The 18,773-nt window shown below is 44.0% G+C and overlaps 1 protein-coding gene across 1 annotated transcript in view; it reads left to right on the top strand.

The window, feature by feature from the left end:
* The window catches only part of GLB1L2 (galactosidase beta 1 like 2), a 113,000-nt gene that overhangs the window by 66,789 nt on the left and 27,438 nt on the right, over positions 1-18,773 (top strand). Inside the window, exons 8-10 of the mRNA XM_040431089.1 lie at positions 3,486-3,550; positions 17,026-17,110; positions 17,192-17,329. Coding sequence (XP_040287023.1) covers positions 3,486-3,550; positions 17,026-17,110; positions 17,192-17,329 — 288 coding nt within the window. The remainder of the gene's footprint in view (positions 1-3,485; positions 3,551-17,025; positions 17,111-17,191; positions 17,330-18,773) is intronic.

Here is an 18,773-nt window from a genome sequence, read left to right as displayed (position 1 = left end):
TAAAAAATAAAAAACAATGAGAGGCCTGGTCATAGGATTCTAGCAATCTAAACAAAAATAGAGATCTATATATATATATATATATATATATATATGAAGAAATAGTCTCCCTACATCGCCCGAGTCGAGTCCTTTGCGTGAGGGGATCGTCACTTCCGGTGCGTTCCATGGTGGAGCGCACACCGGAAGTGACGTTCCGATATCGGGCAAACAGCTAAGATCCAGTACGGATTGTTCCTAGTGGAACACAAACCGGAAGTAATACAAAGGACCCTGTACAGACGGCAAGAAAAATTTAAAATTTTAAATTTTATGTTAAAAGAACCAAAAAACTGCATTCCATTACTACTGAAATTGTATTGTATTCTATTGCGATCTGTATAGAACAATATATGCATATATGAGGAAAACGCCGCTCCCGATGCGTTCCATGCTGGAACGCAAACCGGAAGTGACGTTTTCCAGCGCTTTTTGGCGCTTTTTCCACAAACAGTTTGTGTATTTATACCCCCCAAAAGATGTATGATGTCATATGCTCCTGATGAAGAGGTCCTCTATACCCCGAAACGCGTAGAGCAAGATTCCTTCACCCCACCCTGTGGTTTGAATAAAAGTCGATTGACAAGAAGCTCGACTGGACTGCTGTCATTCCGTGGGATCTTATAGGCGACCCAGGCGCAGGAGGTGTTCCGGTGGGTGTTTTGTGATTATCCCATCCGGTACCTCCTGGGTGAAGTGAGTGAAAATTGTTTTTATTATTTTATATACACAGTCTATCCTATATATCTTTTATATGACATCACAGCCACTACCTTAACTGGTGGGAATATACATGCCAGTAAATTGTTATGTGAATTTTGAACACACAAAAAAACTCTGAATTTATCTGAAAAAACAAATCACTTTCATCTTCCGTATATATTGCTGATCCGAGGGATGCTGGCGCCGTGTATAGGGGTAAAAAACGTTTTGCTCTACCTTCTGTGCTCATATTCTCTCCATTAGGGGATCTCCCCTGATGGTGTGTTTACCCCTGGCAGCCTAAGATCCCTCCAACATCAAAAATACCAAAATAGATAACATCTATTTGCCTTTTGGCAAATAAAAACACAGTTTTCAAATCCTTCCTTTGGCGCCCTGCTGGAAACTCTCCAAACTTCCCTTGGGAAGAATAGAGACTAACCCCCCTCCTTTTTTCTCTTCTCCTCTCCGAGAAACACAGAGCCACATATGGGTTTTATAAAAACACAAACTACTGTTCAGGCAAATAGGATAACACATTGTCCAAAATGCAAGCTGGAGAACTCCAACTTATTCCACGGATTGCGGAATTGTCCTAAAGTAATGGAGTTTTTGGGGGACTTTCAAGGAATGGTTAAAAAACGTAATGCGCGTCACGATTACATTGACTACAGGGTTAATTCTATTCCCCTATGATTCCGAAAACACGAAAATAACACAGATTACACATGTGTGCATCCTAGCAGCAAAAAGATGTATACTCAAGAAATGGTTAATACAGGAGACCCCCTCAATTGGGGAGATCATCACACAAGTAAAATGGTGCTTGCACAGAGAGCTCTTTCCAGCAGAGCAGGGTACCGAGACGGCACTGCAAACGTTAATGACCAGATGGAGGGGATTTATCATTAATGTATTAGGTTCCACGGAAATTCAATTGCTTATGGATCCTTTAAAACAAACATCCTGGTATTTACTGGAACAGATGAAGGGTTCTTTGGGTAAGCTGCAACAGTGAGACCTTTAGTGACCCTAGTTTAGTGTTGGTTGCCGAAAATCTTAGGGAATCAGAAGAACGTTAGTGATGGATAATAATTTGACCTTCGAGAGGCTAGGGGAGGGGTGGGATTTTGAATATGTTATGACTATTATGTTAGTTACTTTAACTTTTAGATTGTCCTTGTGATAAGACATCCTCCGATTGATGTTTCTTTATATCACTTGTCAAAATACTTATGCAAAATGATATTATAAACATTGGAAGAATGTATATTGTATCTGCAACTGATGTTGGTCAAACTAAATGAATAAAATTTGGTTTAAAAAAAAAAAAGTGAGCTTTCAGTGTGTTAAAATCACCAGTTTCTACAATCCCTGTGACCTCAATGTTGCCCAGTGGGGGAAGAGTCAGGGGACGAGTACGAGACATCCAAAATAAGAAGTTCTTGGAGATGCCAAAAATCACCTTAGACTTCTTTCCCCTATAGGGAAACATTGAGGGTTTGCTTCGCCTTTAGGTCCTTTCCTCCATTCTCTGAATTATTCCTGCTTGTAGAGGGAGACCTTTGGCTACGAGGTATATACTAAGGAATTGCTAATATAGTAGAAATCATTGGACTCTTCAGCTGTTGTGAAGCTACAATTCCCAGGTGCAGGTTGCCATGCATGCTAGGAGTAGTAGTTTTGGAGAGGAATGTGTAGATGCATTTCTCAGTCTTGACCTTTTATTAATTATGGCTAAACAGCAAATGGTATGTGCACAACATAAGATTACAATGGGTTACGTTGTGACCTGCAAGTTGCCACAACACGACATTCACTGTCATTTCTGTCACCTGGTTTGACCATATTAAGCTCTCACCATTGCCATGTGGTTTTCTTTCTTATATTCATGCTTTCATTTTGCTAAAAAAGCGATCTTTGTGTTATTCAAATGAACCCTGAAGGTGCCCAGAGGGGCGTTATTCTTCACTCTCTGAGCCCAGTAACGCCCCCCTGCAGTGCCTAGCCCACCTTAGTTTAAAGCCCAAGCACGCCTCCTCGCTATGTAGTATCGTCCCACAGTCTAGTTTAACGCCGCCGCCCCCTCTGCTACGTCAGTTAATTCATTCAGACCAGGCACCTGGAATCTTGAGTTAGTCCGGCTGAAATCTCGCGCAGGCGCAGTACCGCCTACTGCCTGCGCCTGTGCCATCCGACCGCTCTTGAGGGCAACAGCCTCAAAAGTGTCACTGGGCTCTGCGCAGAGCCCAGTGACGTCTTCTTATCGCTTTTGCCCTCAGGAGCAGTCGGATCGCGCAGGCAGTAGGCGGTACTGCGCCTGCGCGAGATTTCAGCCGGACTAACTGAAGATTCCAGGTGCCTGGTCTGAATGAAATTAGCTGACGTACAAGAGGGGGCGGCGGCGTTAAACTAGACTGTGGGACGATACTACATAGCGAGGAGGCGTGCTTGGGCTTTAAACTAAGGCGGGCTATGCACTGCAGGGGGGCGTTACTGGGCTCAGAGGGTGAAGAAGAACGCCCCTCTGGGCACCTTCAGGGTTCATTTGCTTAATACAAAGATCGCTTTTTTTTTGCAAAATGAAAGCATGAATATAAGAAAGAAAACCACTGCAGGAGAGAAGGTAATTTATTACACATGGCAATGGTGAGAGCTTAATATGGTCAAACCAGGTGACAGATTCCCTTTAACGTCACCACGTACCTCTAGCCTGGCATTAACATTGTTTTTTTCTTGCATAGTGCTGGCCACCATTAATTTTCAGAAGATTGAGCCCATCCTCTTCACGTATTTAGAATCCATTCAGGTAAGGCCTACGTGAACTGCTGGGAGTCTAAAGATTCCCATTTATTACTGACCACAGATAGTCTCTATGGAGCAAATACTAATATTCCGCAAACATGGCAGTGAAGACGTAAACGGACTTCAGAACATTTACTCAGCACTTTACAACAGCGAGCGAGGGTCAACTGCTCGCCTATGCCGGCCAGTCGGTGGTCATATATAAAGCATGTATTATTCTATATGTTATGATATATCTCCCCTAACATCTCTTACATACTTGCTTTCCCCATAAAATAGCAATTCTGGAACATCTTTTCTTAGAACTTTGCCTTGCACAATTCCTCTGTTATTTAACCTAAAAAAAATTTTTTTTGTAGTCCGTAGGCAAAACAGTGACAAATGGGTTACAGTCCCCAAGGTACAACTAGACAGAGACTGGTTAATTCAGTGTATTTTTATAAAGCAATATTACATGTAATAAAGCGAGGGAAGGTTGTGCTGCCTACGGACTACAGGAAATGAAAATTTCAGGTAAATTTTTTTTTTTCTTTTTCCTGGATGTTCTGCGGCAGCATAGTCACGAATGGGACTTACAAAGCAGTGTTCAAGTGGGTGGGACAGAAGACCCCATTCAAATATTCTATGGTAAAAAGAGGCCTATATCATGAGAATGTCCAGCCTTTGATCCTTCGGGTAAAAAAAATGTTGACCATGCGGCAGTGTTGCAAAAGTTTTCCAGTGGCATGTGGCCCAGTTCAGCCCAGGACATGGCAGTGGAGCAGGTAGAGTGGCTGGCTAAACTGGTAGTAGTTCTCAATACATCTCTTGATCCACCAAACTAGTAGCATTGCTTGCTCTCTGGCCCTTATTGGGTCCTTGATGCTGAAGAAACAGGGCCTCAGATTCTCTGAAGATATCTGGCCGTTCGATATATATTAAGACTGCTCCTCTGAATCAAGGGAGTGCCATTCCTCCTGCTCCTGGCCTTGTGGATTCTAAATCTCTGAGATAAGGTCCCTTGTATGTAGGGATCCCGTACTTTACTAATCCGCCTTGCAGAGGTGATGACGACTATCAAGAAAATCTTGAAAATTTTGGATCTGAGAGCAGAATCTTCTGATGTTTTAAACTGACGGTTAGCACTACATACAACCGCAAGAAGGTACAGGCCATGAAATGCTGGACTGAGATTCTTTAAAGGGTCCTGCAGTTCTTTTTAACTTCACACCAACATACAGTAGTTCCAACAAAGTAACTACTGTGTGTATAATACATTTACCACACCAACAATACACAATTGATCCAAATATACATATTTTATTAATTTATCTCGAATAATATTAAAAAGCCAGTAGCAGCGGCATACATATACAATGGGCGTGTAACACAAAGAGATCCCATCAATGAATTAGGCGCAGACCTGTGTTGCCTCCTGTATATAGTCCAATTCCCCACAAATTAAATAAATAGAGAAGTATCCAAAAGTGCCTAGTGCAAGACCTATAATACAAAATTCATTAGGGGATAACAATCCAAACTCCTACAATAAATAACATTTAAAGTGCCTAGTGCAATATATACTAAACAACGTTCATTAGGGAATAGATAATAGAAAATTATACCGACCAGTGTGGCTCAGACTTGGACGTGCGTTTCCCATCTCGCTTCCTCAGGGGATCATGGTGTGGTGGTTCTTTATAACTGATGATCTAAACTTTGGATAGATCATCAGCATCTGATCAGCAGGGGTCCGACTCCCGGGACCCCCGCCGATCAGCTGTTTGAGAAGGCGGCAGCACTCCAGTAGTGCCGCGGCCTTCTCTCTTTTTCCCCTCAGGCCCAGTGACGTCCCGACTTGAATCTCTGGCCTGGGCGGGCTGAGCTCCATTCAAGTGTCTGGGCCTGAGGAAAACAGGGAGAAGGCCGCGGTATACACCATACATCAGCTTCTTCTCCCAGCTGATTGATAAATTGCTAGAACATGGTGAGAGCAATACAGGGAGCGAATTTTTTTTTATTTTATTTTTTCTCTGTCTCTCACTTCTTCACTGTCCAAGAGAAGATTGTAGAGTTGAGGCTCCACTCCTCTGGATAAGGCTGCATTCACACACCCATAAGGCTTCGTCCCCTTATTGCGGATCACTAACGTTGGGGAAGCAATGCGCGGGCACCACAGCCATGTGCACTCCAGGCTGCAGATGCGAACACATTGACTTGAATGGGTCTGCAAACCACAACATAAGGTAAAAGATCGGACATGTGCTATCTTTTGCCGTATATTGCAGATTGCGGACTCATTCAAGTCAATGGGTGCGTGCCGCAAAACGGAATTCACACAGCCGGTCCACAGCGCGGACACGGGCGGCTTACGTTACGAATGTAGCCTAAAGCTCCTTGCAGCCTCTCTATTCAAATGAACCATTTTGGTAAATAGGCTTGACTGAAGAAGCATAGTGGCTGCGAGGGGAAGGTTGGAAGTGAGCTACGGCTAGCCTGACAACCCTGAGATCTTTCAGGCTGAATGACGACCTCTTCTTATGCCACATTTTGTGGACCCAGTCTGTCTACAAGTACACTCGAGTTGCAGGCAGAGTCAACTGTAGTGAGGACTTTTCTGAGGCTGGGAACTGAGAAATTTGCCACGTAGCAGATGCCTGGTTTTAGCCACCAGTTTAACCCTTGGTGAGTTGAAGGATACATCAAAAAGTTTCTTATCTAGGTATAATAGGAAAAAATATTCCAGCTCACCTAACTGGTCTGCATGTAATCCCGGCTCCAGAGGCCCTAGGGAAGTGTTCCCGTGGCAGGCAGAAAATAGAAAAGGAAGGGTCCCGGAGACAAATAATATCCTCTTTCAGCTCTTCTTTATTGGTTATGGACATCAACAGGCATGACCATCAGTTGCACGGCAGAATTGACGCGTTTCGGGTGAGTACCCTTAGTCGTAAATGGTTACGACTAAGGGTACTCACCCGAAACGCGTCAATTCTGCCGTGCAACTGATGGTCATGCCTGTTGATGTCCATAACCAATAAAGAAGAGCTGAAAGAGGATATTATTTGTCTCCGGGACCCTTCCTTTTCTATTTTCTTATCTTTTTTTTTTTTTTTTTTTTTTTTTTTTATAAATATTTTATTGTTATAATACGAAAATTTAAATCCATATTACATACTTGATATTATAAATTCCATAGATCCGCCAATTCTGATCTGTAAACATAATTGACAATAATTTCATGCAGATATCCATAATATGTCAGTATTTGAAAATCAAAGGGAGGTCTCCTACTGGGGAGGGTGACAGGGCTCACCCGACATCCTAGGCTTGATAATGCAAGTGGAAAAAGCAACCCACTTAGCCCAGGTTCTCCATTCGCTACAGGGATAGGGGCCCGAAATCCAGACAGCCGCCCGGCAGCGAGCGCCGCTCGCGCACGCCCTCCCCCAGACACGGGCAAGTACGAGCGGAAGGACTGGCACTCATGTGGCCGATCGCTTTATGCTCACATGCTGCCTAAAGGCGAGCTTGCAGCGATCTTTAATCGCAGGCATTTGATAAAGCAAAAACCAGAGAGGGGAGTCCAGCAGTCTTTTACCACAGTGGTAGAAACCCACTCGTATATTTTACTGCCTCATCCCCATATGATTAAGTCAGCTATCGGTTGCATGGTTCACCATACTTTGCGTTTATTCGCATTGATATTTCATGCGGCAGAGAACTCGAACCGAGTGTCACTCAGCAATTAAAAAGGATATAAGCAAAAAACAAAGCCAGATACCTGCTCTGTCTCTTAAAATGAGCACATAGTAGCGCGCCCACCGCGTGTGTCACCTCCCTGCCCGCAATCGAGCCCCATGTCTGACGGGAAGAGCCGTATCCCGAGCCGCGCCCGATATCCGGGCACCTCCAGACCCCGAGCCACGGTCCCCTACCCATGTACCGCTCGATATTATACCTGGATAAAAGTTTTTTTACCATTATTTAATACCGGGAAGTCCCCCCTCTTTCAGTCCTGGAGACCCTCCCATGCTTCCAATATACCTCCACATTCTTAATCAATATAATACATACAGAAAAGCCGGACAGCTAGAATTTTCCCCAACTCACCCCATAAACCCACCCCCCCCCCCACCTTGCAGGAAAAAAAAAAAAAAAAATAAAAAAAATAAAAAAAAAAAAAAATAAAAAAAAAAAAAGAAAAAGGGATCATAATTAATTAGTCGTATCCCAATCTTTCCATAAGCTATTCCACTTTAAATAGGATCCTCTTTTTTTGTACAGGATCTTCTCGTAACTTTTCACTTTCTCTACCAAGCCCAGCCAGTTATTACAGTCTGGGGCGGAAGAACAAAACCAGGATCTAGAAATCAGGAGCCTAGCTAAGAACATCACCTTAGTCAACAAATGGCTTTTTATGGGATGATAGTTAACCTCAGATAAATCTCCCAGGACCCATATCCTGGGAGACAAGGGAACCACAATTCTAAGTTTACTCGCCAGGTTCTTTTGGACCATGCTCCAATAACTACTCACCATTGGGCAGTCCCAGAACAGATGTAGATGATCTGCCTCGGGCTCGCCACAACGGGGGCAGTCAGAGGAAGCCCTGAGTCCTCTTCTATATAACCATATGGGTGTTACATAAATTTTGTGCAAAATATTAAATTGTACAACAGTGTGATTAAAATTATGTGAAACCAATTTTAAACTTTCCCCTATATTCTCCCAGTTAGGAGGGCCTGCCTCTGAAAGAAGAGAAGACCAGGCTCTCTGTCCCGGAGAGAAAACATCCAAAAAAAAATTATCCATTAAGTGTCTGTAACAGTGAGATAGTTTAATTCTCGTGACAATTTTCTTACAAATTAAGTCCTGTAAAAATACAGAAGTATCTATAATAAAAAGGTGACTATTCAAAGTATTAGAAAGTGCTGACCTCAGTTGGAAATATGCATACCAAGCCACCTCGCCTAAATTTGCCCTTAGTTCCATAAGGGGCAAAATTTGTCCTCCACTAACTACTTGATGTAAGTATTGCACATTTTTGGTCCTCCAGTACTGGCGGCAACTTAAGTCTTTTAAATTAAGAAGTTTTTGGTTATGCCATAATGGGGTGCAAATAAGCGATGCCTTAACTCCACACCAGCTCCTTATGGCCGACCAAGTCTTTATAGCCATTCTGCAGAACAGTGTAAACCCTCTTATAGAATTTGACAAATAATCAGATTCCAGTACGGTAAAAAAATCGGAAAAACCTGCATCTTTCACCACTTTACTGCAGAAGGGGCTATTTTCCCAATCATTAAAAAGGCAGAGTTGGGAGGCCACAAAGTAGCCCCTAAAATAGGGGAGGTTAAGACCTCCCCGATTGTAGGGCATAGAAAAATAGAGTGCCTTCAATCTCACGCGCTTCCTCCCCCATAATAAATCATTGAGCACCCGCTCTATCAATCTAAAGTGTTTATCTGTAATCCATATAGGCGAGTTGCGCAAGACATAAAGAACCTGGGGAAGCACTACCATTTTTATTATTGAAATTCTATCCGCTCTTGCTAGAAGAATTTTTTGCCATATCTTAATTTTTGCTCTTAACTTTACTAACAAAGGAATTAGGTTAAGTTGTAAATATTCTTGAGGTTTAGCAGAAACTGTTATCCCCAGGTACTTTATTGAATCAGAGATCATTACCTGATTATTAAGTTCGCCTCGCAACTCATCTATAGGAAGAAGGACGGTCTTATCCCAGTTGATCTCAAGTCCAGATAACTCGGAGAAGTGGCCAACCAAGTCCATTATACGAGGAAGAGTCGTATCTGTTTGATGGATGAAAACCAGGATATCATCTGCGTAAAGAGATACGCGGTCATGCTGCCCCATTATGCCAAAACCAACCACCTCCGAGTCCTGTCTTATCAAAGCCGCTAAAGGTTCAATATAAATATTAAATAAAAAGGGGGAAAGGGGACAGCCTTGACGGGTACCTCTTCCCAAAGTGAAACTCTCTGTCGTCGAATCATTGATCCTGATCCTGGCAACTGGGGAATTGTAAAGTAGCTGGACCATCGCCATAAATCTTGGGCCAAAGCCCATTCTTTTCATTACCTCCCAGAGAAAAATCCACTCCACCCTGTCGAAGGCTTTAGTAGCGTCCAACGACAGGATGGAGCGGGCACCACGCCCTGGGGACTGAATATTCATAAATAGCCTATGCAGATTATGATGAGTACCCCTATTTGGCATAAAGCCATTTTGATCTGAGTGAATAATCGTGGGCATAACCCGCGAAAGCCTCCTAGCCAGAACTTTTGATAGTAACTTAACATCGGTATTCAATAATGATATTGGTCTGTAGGAGCTCAATTCTGCCGGGTCTTTGTCCTTTTTTAGAATTAAAACAATAAGAGCCTCCATCATAGAGTGTGGTAGTCTCCCTCCCTGTGTTGCCTGGGAGAAAACCTCTAGCAACTGAGGGAGGATGACATCACTATATTTGCGATAGACCTCATATGGAAGGCCATCCACTCCTGGCGAGGAGTTCCCCGAGACAGACCCAAGGGCCTCCTGCAGCTCCATAAGAGACATCTCCTCCTCGAGATATTCCCTCTGAACTTCATTTAAAGTAGAAAATGAAATTTTCTCCAGGAAACGCATCGCCAGTTCAGCTGACAGACCAGGGGAGGATCTATATGTCTGGGCAAAGTATTGTAAAAAAGTATTCTCAATTCCCTCTAAATCTGTTATGGTTTTGCCCTCTGCATTACGGATCGAAGTAATGGATAGTTTTTTCTTATCTTGTTGTGAAATAATTCTAGCTAAAAGTTTCCCCGGGCGTCCAGACTCGATGAAGTAATTAAGCCCCTTAAAAAATACCCTGTGGTTTGCTTTCTCTGTTACATATTTCTCCAGAGAGCAGCTAGCCTTCTGCATCTCTTCCCTGTTGTGTTCAGTTGGATGGCTAGTATATCTCTCAGTTGTAAGTACAGCAATCTGAACCAATTCCTCCTCTTTCTTCCTAAATATTCTCTTTGCTGCGACAATCTCACTTATAAAAACCCCCCTCAAATATGCTTTCGAGGCATCCCATACTGTATTGATACTAGCGGAGGGAAGATTGACCTCCCAAAAGGAGGACATCAATAGTTTAATCGACTGCAGGTTGTCCATAATAGTGAGCCAGTATGGATTCAACTTAAATCCTAGCCCCCTAATATCCTTATTCTCCCCGCTGGAAACCTCAATCAGTACGGGTGAGTGGTCCGAAACTGTTCTTATTCCGTATCGCATCTTGCAGATATTACTCAAGTTGCTCTCATTGGTGAGTGCTAAATCGATCCTAGACATTGCTCTACCCCCCCTGCTGACACAAGAATATACTCTCTTTCCACCGCCAAGATATTCCCATATATCCACCACTCCAACCTCTAAACAAAATTGAGACAGCGGGGAATTACAGAAATTCCTCCCCCTTCCTGCATCTATTGAAAATCTATCTTTATTAGGGTCAAGGACCGCATTAAAATCCCCCATCAGGATTAAGCGGCATTCTGGTCTTTTTTCAAAAAATAACATTAGTTGAAGCAGTGGGTACATTGAGAATGGCGGAGGTATATAAAAAAAGGCAAGAATATAGCTGTCGCCATGCAGCTTACCATGCAAGAAGATAAATCTACCCTGAGCATCTATGTAGGATTTTATAAGGGTGAAATCTATGGAGTTATGAATAAGAACCGAAATACCCCTAGAGGAGCCAGTAAAGGTGGAGTGATACGATTGGGACTGCCATCCCGTTGTCAGACGGAACAAGGTTTCTTTAGTTAAATGGGTTTCTACTATACAAATAATTGCTGGAAGATATCTTTTTAATGCATCCATGATCGCTTGCCTTTTAACTCTTTCCCCAAGTCCTCTGACATTCCAAGCTACTATTCTAGTGGACATCGCTCACCGAAAAAAAGAAAAAAAAAAAAAAAAAAAAAAAGGAAAAAAAAAACATTCCTGCAAGGTGGGTACCCCTCCCCCCCCTATCCATTGATCCGCCCGAACTACTCAGCGAACCTCTAACCACCGGCCGTTCTCCCCCAGCCTGGCCCCCCCCCTTCCATCCCTCCGATCATAGTAATACACAATTTCAAATGCCTATTTGATCCATCCAGTCTGATGCCTGTTGTGGTGTCTCAAAAAAAAGAGAAGTCCCATTGTGAATTACTCTTAATTTCACAGGATACTGTAGGGAATATTTAATCTCCTTAGCCGCCAAGCGTTTCTTTATCTCTATAAAGCTTTTCCTTTTTTCCTGGGTCTGCCGCGCAAAGTCAGGAAAGAAGAGCAGATTAGTGCCCTGGTATTCAATAGGTGTACATTCTCTTGCTCTTTTCAGGATCATATCTCTGTCCGCGGATAGTAGTAATTTGATTAACACTGCACGCGGCGGTCTCCCCGGAATCAATTTCCCTCCTGGAATTCGGTGGGCTCTTTCTATTTGAAACATAGAAGAGAAATTATCGCTGCCGAAACTATGCATAATCACATCTTTAAGTTGTTCCTCCAGCTGTCGGCCTTCCACTCCTTCTGGGAAACCAATTATGCGGACATTGTTGCGCCTTGACCTATTTTCTAAGTCCTCTAGTTTGTTTTGAAGTGCTTGATTTTCTGAGGCTAGAAGCAGAGTTTTAGACTTTAACGTATCCATGTCCGTTTGCAAAAAGTCGACAGTTTTTTCCACACTAAGAACTCGGTCCCGGATCTTTACTAGGTCTTCTCTTATTAATGAAATATCGCTCTGCACTGACCCCAATTGGGTTGACATTTCTTGCACTAAAGTGCCATTATTTTCCACAGCGCATAGGATTTTGTCCAAGACAGATGGGTCGTATTCAGTTCGCATTTGTGCAGAGAGACAGTCCTCGCCTGCCTCCTGGTCTGCCCCCTCCAGTCCATCCTCAGAAAGTTCATCATTTTGGGAAGTTTTAGCGAATTTTTTCAGTTTGGCAGGGGGTTTAGTTTTGGCTAGGTTCTTTTCATTTGAAAAGGGCGATTTCAGAAACTTGTCGATTTTGTTCTCTGGGGTCTTAGTCCCAGACTTAATTGAAGAGGAATCAACTGAGCGTCGCTTTGGGGGCATTCTCCCCAATTCCCCCCCCCCCCTAACCTTCTGCTTAAGTTTCTGCTTTAGTCTTCCTTTCCCTTCTCCCCCTACCAGGTTTTCATTTTTATTTTATTTTTATATATATTTTCTTTCACCTATTAACCCTTTTTTCTGTCTCTTCTTTCCCTTTTTTTTCCCCCCTTTTTTTTTTTTTTTTTTTTCCCTTTGTGCCCTCTTTTCCCACTTTTCCTTTCTCACCCTGTCTCCTCCTTATCCCCTTTTCCCCAGACGGCACAAGATTTCAACATAAACAAAACTATGCCCTCTTCACAGCAATATACACTGCTATCCCTCTTGCAACAATATAGCAGAAAAATCAACAGTACGGCAGGTATAGAATAACTGAATGGAATTGCTATTCTCACGTGTCCGGAGGCCTAATCCCGAAGCACGCCGTGACTGTGGCGGTGCAGTGGCGAAGTAAAGGGGAGACAGCCGAGGTATCCAACAGTTGAGATATCCAACAGGGCGGCAGTCCGGTAGCAGGCAGGAGCAGGAGCGGCAAGGTGGAATCAGGCGGTCCAGTGGCAAGAAGAGCAGGAGGCAGCAGATGGAACCAGCAGCCAGGCAAGACCAATCGATCGGAGCCGGGGAGACAGAGCCGAACGACAGCACGCAGACAGAGCAGGCAGAGTGGCGGCGAGCGAGGACGGCAAATGGAGGAACCAGAAGCGGGGCAGCGATGGAGCCCAGTCGAGGGACAGGAGCAGTGCCGGAGCGGTATCCAGCAACGGCAGCAGCCAGACAACTCCCCACAATCAGCAGAGACGATCCAGCGACAAGACCAGGTGGAGTATAGTGGCACGTCGCGGCTCACAACTCAGGGCATCAGCTGTTCCATCTCGGCTGTTTCGGCATCAGCATCAGCTGTTCGACATCGGCCTGGAAGGGGAAGGCCAGCAGTGGGGGAGATCGAGACGCGACGTACACTCACGTCATCCCGCCGCCTCCCAGAATTGTTCTATTTTCTTATCTAGGCTCTTGCGACATCTCTTCCAAGGAGTGTATGTTGTCTTGGAGGAAGTGGACATGAGATGTGGCCCATAGTAATACATCTATGATGAAGATTGGAGATCCAGCATTTTCATAACAGTATTCGCCAGTATTCTGGCTTCTTCAGGGGAAATGGGCAGCAATGAGGGCATTGCTGCCCATTTCCCCTGAAGAAGCCAGAATACTGGCGAAGCATGTTGGGGGGCAGTTGTGGTTTTTAAAATGAGCAGTCTCCCACTTCACAGTGAATAAGCTGTGGTTAGTCCTGGATGGACTAGATTTCAATAGTGTGATCATTCAAACAGTTATGTCAAACACGTTATCTACCAGTGTCCACCAATAGTTTGGAGGAGTGCCTCTAGCTGATCTGCTGTGTGTAGGGGTGCATTTTGCATTCCCTTGACAGTGGGGTGACGTATCTTGGTACCCACTGCTTTACACTGTCAAATGGACAGCAGTATAGAGCTAGTGATAGCCCTACAAACGGCGACGCTGTAGTATCTTGTATTCATAGTGAGAGGGTGGGAGTTAGTGCACTCTCCCGTGTCCTTCTCACTGTTGAAGTGGGGACTGTAATTTTAATTTAGGTTTTTGGTTTGTAGGAATAATTAATAAAGATAAGCAATATATTCACCCATCTATTGACATTCAGGTTTTAGTACATATAGTAATAAAAGTGAAGTTTTATATTAACCTGGGTCAAGACTGCCTAGTTAGGCATTAGTTAATACAGTTGTTAAAATACCTTACCCAGGTTAGGTCCTAAATATGACTATAGGAGCCATTATCTTGTAACCGCTGCTGTTGTTTGGAGGATGCCTTTACCTGCCTCTACGTATGGTATGTCAGCCACACCTTGCATCCTTAGGGAGCTTGACCGAAGCATTGCTCTCTTGGGAGCGTGACAGAAACTATGCACTTTTGGCAATACCATGAGATGTAATGTGTTCAGAAAAAAGTTTCCCTCCAAAACACATGACTGATCAAATACAGTAGTCCTCATTTTGAATTTTCCATTCAAGTGAACAGAGCTTAGCGCCGCCCAGGCCATTGATACTAGTCGTGACTGGGCCTGCGGTAAACAGCGAGAAGGCCGCGGCGCTACTGCCAGCGCCGCTGCCTTCTCAAACAGCTGATCGGCAGGGGTCCCGGGTGTTGGACCCCCGCCAATCAGATGCTGATGATCTATCCAGAGGAATGATCATCAGTTTGAAAAAAAACTGCAGAACCCCTTTAACAATCCCTGGAAATGCTGAAGAACTGGATTCTTGATTGCATTGGGGGGAAAAGGCATCTGGAAGGAATTCTCTGAACCTTCTTTATTCACTAGGTGTTGTGTACAATGTCACCATACAAAATAGTAAAAGAAACCTACTTCGATAGAATGATTGAAGACCAAATGGATCATCAAATCATCCACTTCACCGTGCATTCAAAGTCCACCATGCCCTCAGCTTGGCATATAGGTTAAAGGGAACCTGTCATCAACGTTATGCTGACCTCACTGAGGGCAGTATAAAATACTGACAGAAATGCTGATGTCAGCGGTGTGTCCCTCATGAGCTAAAAGTAAGTGGTTGCCGAGAACCAGCATCATAATCATTACAGCCCAGGCCTTGAAAAGAGTCACATCTACCTGAGAAGAGTCCTGGTTATTATAATCTCCTGCTCTCCCCCATCTGCTGATGATTGGCAGTTCTCTGCTAGAGAGAAAGAGAGAAAACTAGGTAGAAGACGGTCAGTCATCAGCAGGTGGGGGAGAGCAGGAATTCATGAATAACCAGGACTCTTCTCAGGTGTCCGTGACTCTTTTCCAGGCCCAGTCTGCAAGGATTGTGATGTTGGTTCTCGGCAACCACTTACTTTTAACTTATAAATGACAGACCGCTGAAATCAACTCACCTGTCTCTACGTTAAGCTGCCGTTCGTATGGGCAACATAAAGTTGATGACAGGTTCCCTTTAAGCAATTCACAAGCGTTCAGAGCAGAATACAGCCCTATGCATTGTGCCATCATCACGTAGCTGAGTTAATGAGTAGCCGTCCCCTCTCCTGACATGACTGTTTTATTAACTACTTGCATTCCCCATGCAATAACAATTCTAAAGCATCTATCCGTATGACTTTGTTGTGCAATTCCTGTATTATTCCTGCTAGAAGTTTACTGATAAATTGACAGCAGTCTGCCGTAAGGTACTGCTGGGTGTTACCAGTATCGGGTGTGTCTGAATGTCCAATTAGTGCTGCCAGTGGCCGAACATACAGGGACACGCCCCCAACTGGTAAGAACCATCTGGACTTTTACTGCAAGTTGCTGACAATTCATTCACAAACTTCTAGTAGAAATAACAGAGGAACGGTACATAGAGTGATAAGAATAGATGCTCCAGAGTTATTACATGGGGGATGCAAGTAATTACTAAGACATGTCAGGAGAGGTGAGAGGTCCTCTTTAAATACTTTATTGCACGCTCTCCTATACCATGTGATTGGTTACTTGATTAATTGATCATTACTGCTTATTAAGCTGTCTCTGTCCAGTTGTACCTAGGGGCTTCACCCCCATTCGTGACTGTGCTGCCGTTGGACGTCCAAGACGCTTGGATTATCATTTTGAGTGTTTCTTCCTTTTTTAGGTGGGTGTGTCTCCACACTGTCTGACATTTTTAACCAGTGCTGACGGTATCCTATGGTGTAGGGCAGGGATGGGCCAACTGCGGCTCTCCAGCTGTTGTAAAACTACAACTCCCAGTATGCCCAGTCTGCCTACAGCTATCAGCCTACAGCAGGGCATGATGGGATTTGTAGTTTTACAACAGCTGGAGAGCCGCAGTTTGCCCATCACTGGTGTAGGGGAACATCCTCTGTTCAGGGAAATGGAAATACACAGTGATCAACTTATTTATTAATTTCTAGAAGGAATAACAGAGGAACAGCAAAATGCAGAGTATACATGCTCCAGGATCGTTTTTTTTTTTTATGGAAAACGCGTACTGTCACAAGGAGTGACTGGTCGTCTTTTTAAAATTCAGTCACGGACCAACTTGTCTGTACATCTAGTGCTGTGTAACCGTCTATACATGACCGTACACGGAAAACCTTCACACAATTAGTCTACTGGGTCGAAAAATGTTCTTGGGGATCAAGACCATTGAGGGTGTATGTCTCACAGACGTCTTCTGAAAAATGTTGTGAATCCATTAAAAGTCAGTGGGAGTAGATGGTAAGGAGTCCTTTCCATTGTGGTCCTGGTAACAACAGGCTGAACAGAGCTTTTTGCTGGTTTCTCTTGAAACCTACGTAAGTAGGACAGAACATTAGCTACTCCCTCCCCATTGATTTAGGTTCTCTCTCCCTTGCAGGGTAACAAGCCGGTGATGGTGATGGAATATTGGACCGGATGGTTTGACTACTGGGGAGGGGATCATCATGTATTTGATGTTGACCGTAAGTGATTACTCATGAAGAACCAATGATTGATCAGTTTACAAACTTCTGAGTTGTCAATTCCATTTTATACCTTCTCAGAGATGGTTTCCACTGTGTCCGACGTGCTGACTAAAGGAGCATCTATTAATCTCTACATGTTTCATGGAGGCACCAACTTCGGTTTCATGAACGGGGCTCTCCACTTCCATGAATACCGCTCAGATGTCACCAGTTACGGTAAGGATCTGGTGCAGGAGGCAATGACATTTCCAGCAAGAATGTGAATATATGACACTTTGCAATATCTTCTCCCTGCCTGATGGATCACTGCAAATTTAAGGCAACTTCCAGCACTCCAGTTGATGCAAAACTACAACTCCCAGCATGCACTTGCTCAGATGTTCTCAAAAATCCCTTAGAAGTGAATAGAACATCCCCCTCCCTATAGCAGTGAGGTGATAAAGGAAATTATGAGACATGTTGAGGATTTACCCCAATGCCCTATACTGATAGTAGGAGATTTTAATACTTGTCCTTCTGCAACATTGGATAGGGGAGGGATTTCGGGAGCAAGTAGGGACTCTAATTTTGCCATTGTGTCGCGGGAATTGGACCTACATGACATTTGGCGGGTGAGGAACCCGAATTTGCGTCAGTTCTCATGTTTCTCTAGCTTTCGCCATTCGCTGTCCCGTATTGATTTAGCTATAGGTTCGCCTGATGTGGTGTCGCTAGTGGCGGAAATCAAATACTTACCTAGAAGTCTTTCCGACCATTCCCCGATTTTTGTAGAAATGCATTTGGGCACTAAGCGTCTCCCTGGGATTGGTACATGGAAACTTAATCCGTTTTGGCTACAGCTGGTAGATGGGGAGAATGGCATGGTGGAGGAATTGAAGGAGTTCTTTGTGCAAAATGTTGGGTCGGCGGCTATGGGTGTGGTGTGGGATACTTGCAAAGCGTACGCTAGATGCCTTTACATTCAAAAGATTAGTCGACATAAAACTAAATCTCGGGAAGCCCAGAAAAAGCTGCAAGCTTTAGTAGTGGAGGCGGAGGAAAGGTTTGCAAGTACACCTGACAGGGCAAGTGAGGACTCCCTTATAGCAGCTCAGACGGGGTTGAAGCAGCATATCTTGCATACGGCGGATAATCGCAGTTTTTTTAAAAAACAAAAGGACTTTGAGGCAGGGGAAAGTTTTGGTAAGCTTTTAGCAAGGGTTATTAGAGCCCAGGAGGGACCGTCCAAAATCTTGTCTATTCAGAGGACAGATGGTTCTCTTGCCACGACGGATGAGGAGATTCTGTCAGTATTCCACACCTATTATGAATCCCTGTATAGGACTAAATTAGAGGTGGATTCTACCAATATAGCTAATTATCTTGCAGAGATTGAGATTCCGCGACTGTCAGCGGAAAGTGTGGCATGTCTAGATGGCCCTTTAACACTCACTGAGTTGGAATTGGCGCTACAAGCATTTCCCAATGAGAAAGCCCTGGGGATAGATGGACTACCGATAGAGTTTTTAAAAAAATATAGTAGTGTCCTATTGCCCCATCTAATGTCGGTTTTTAATGATTCCCTTCAATCAGGAAACCTTCCTGCTTCTATGGAAGAGGCTATCGTAGTGGTCCTGCCCAAACCTGGTAAGGATCCCAGATCCCCTGACTCGTACAGACC

The sequence above is a fragment of the Bufo bufo genome, chromosome 1 (assembly GCF_905171765.1).
Source record: "Bufo bufo chromosome 1, aBufBuf1.1, whole genome shotgun sequence".
Taxonomy (NCBI): Eukaryota; Metazoa; Chordata; class Amphibia; order Anura; family Bufonidae; genus Bufo; species Bufo bufo.
This window is presented reverse-complemented; position numbering and strand designations above follow the sequence as displayed.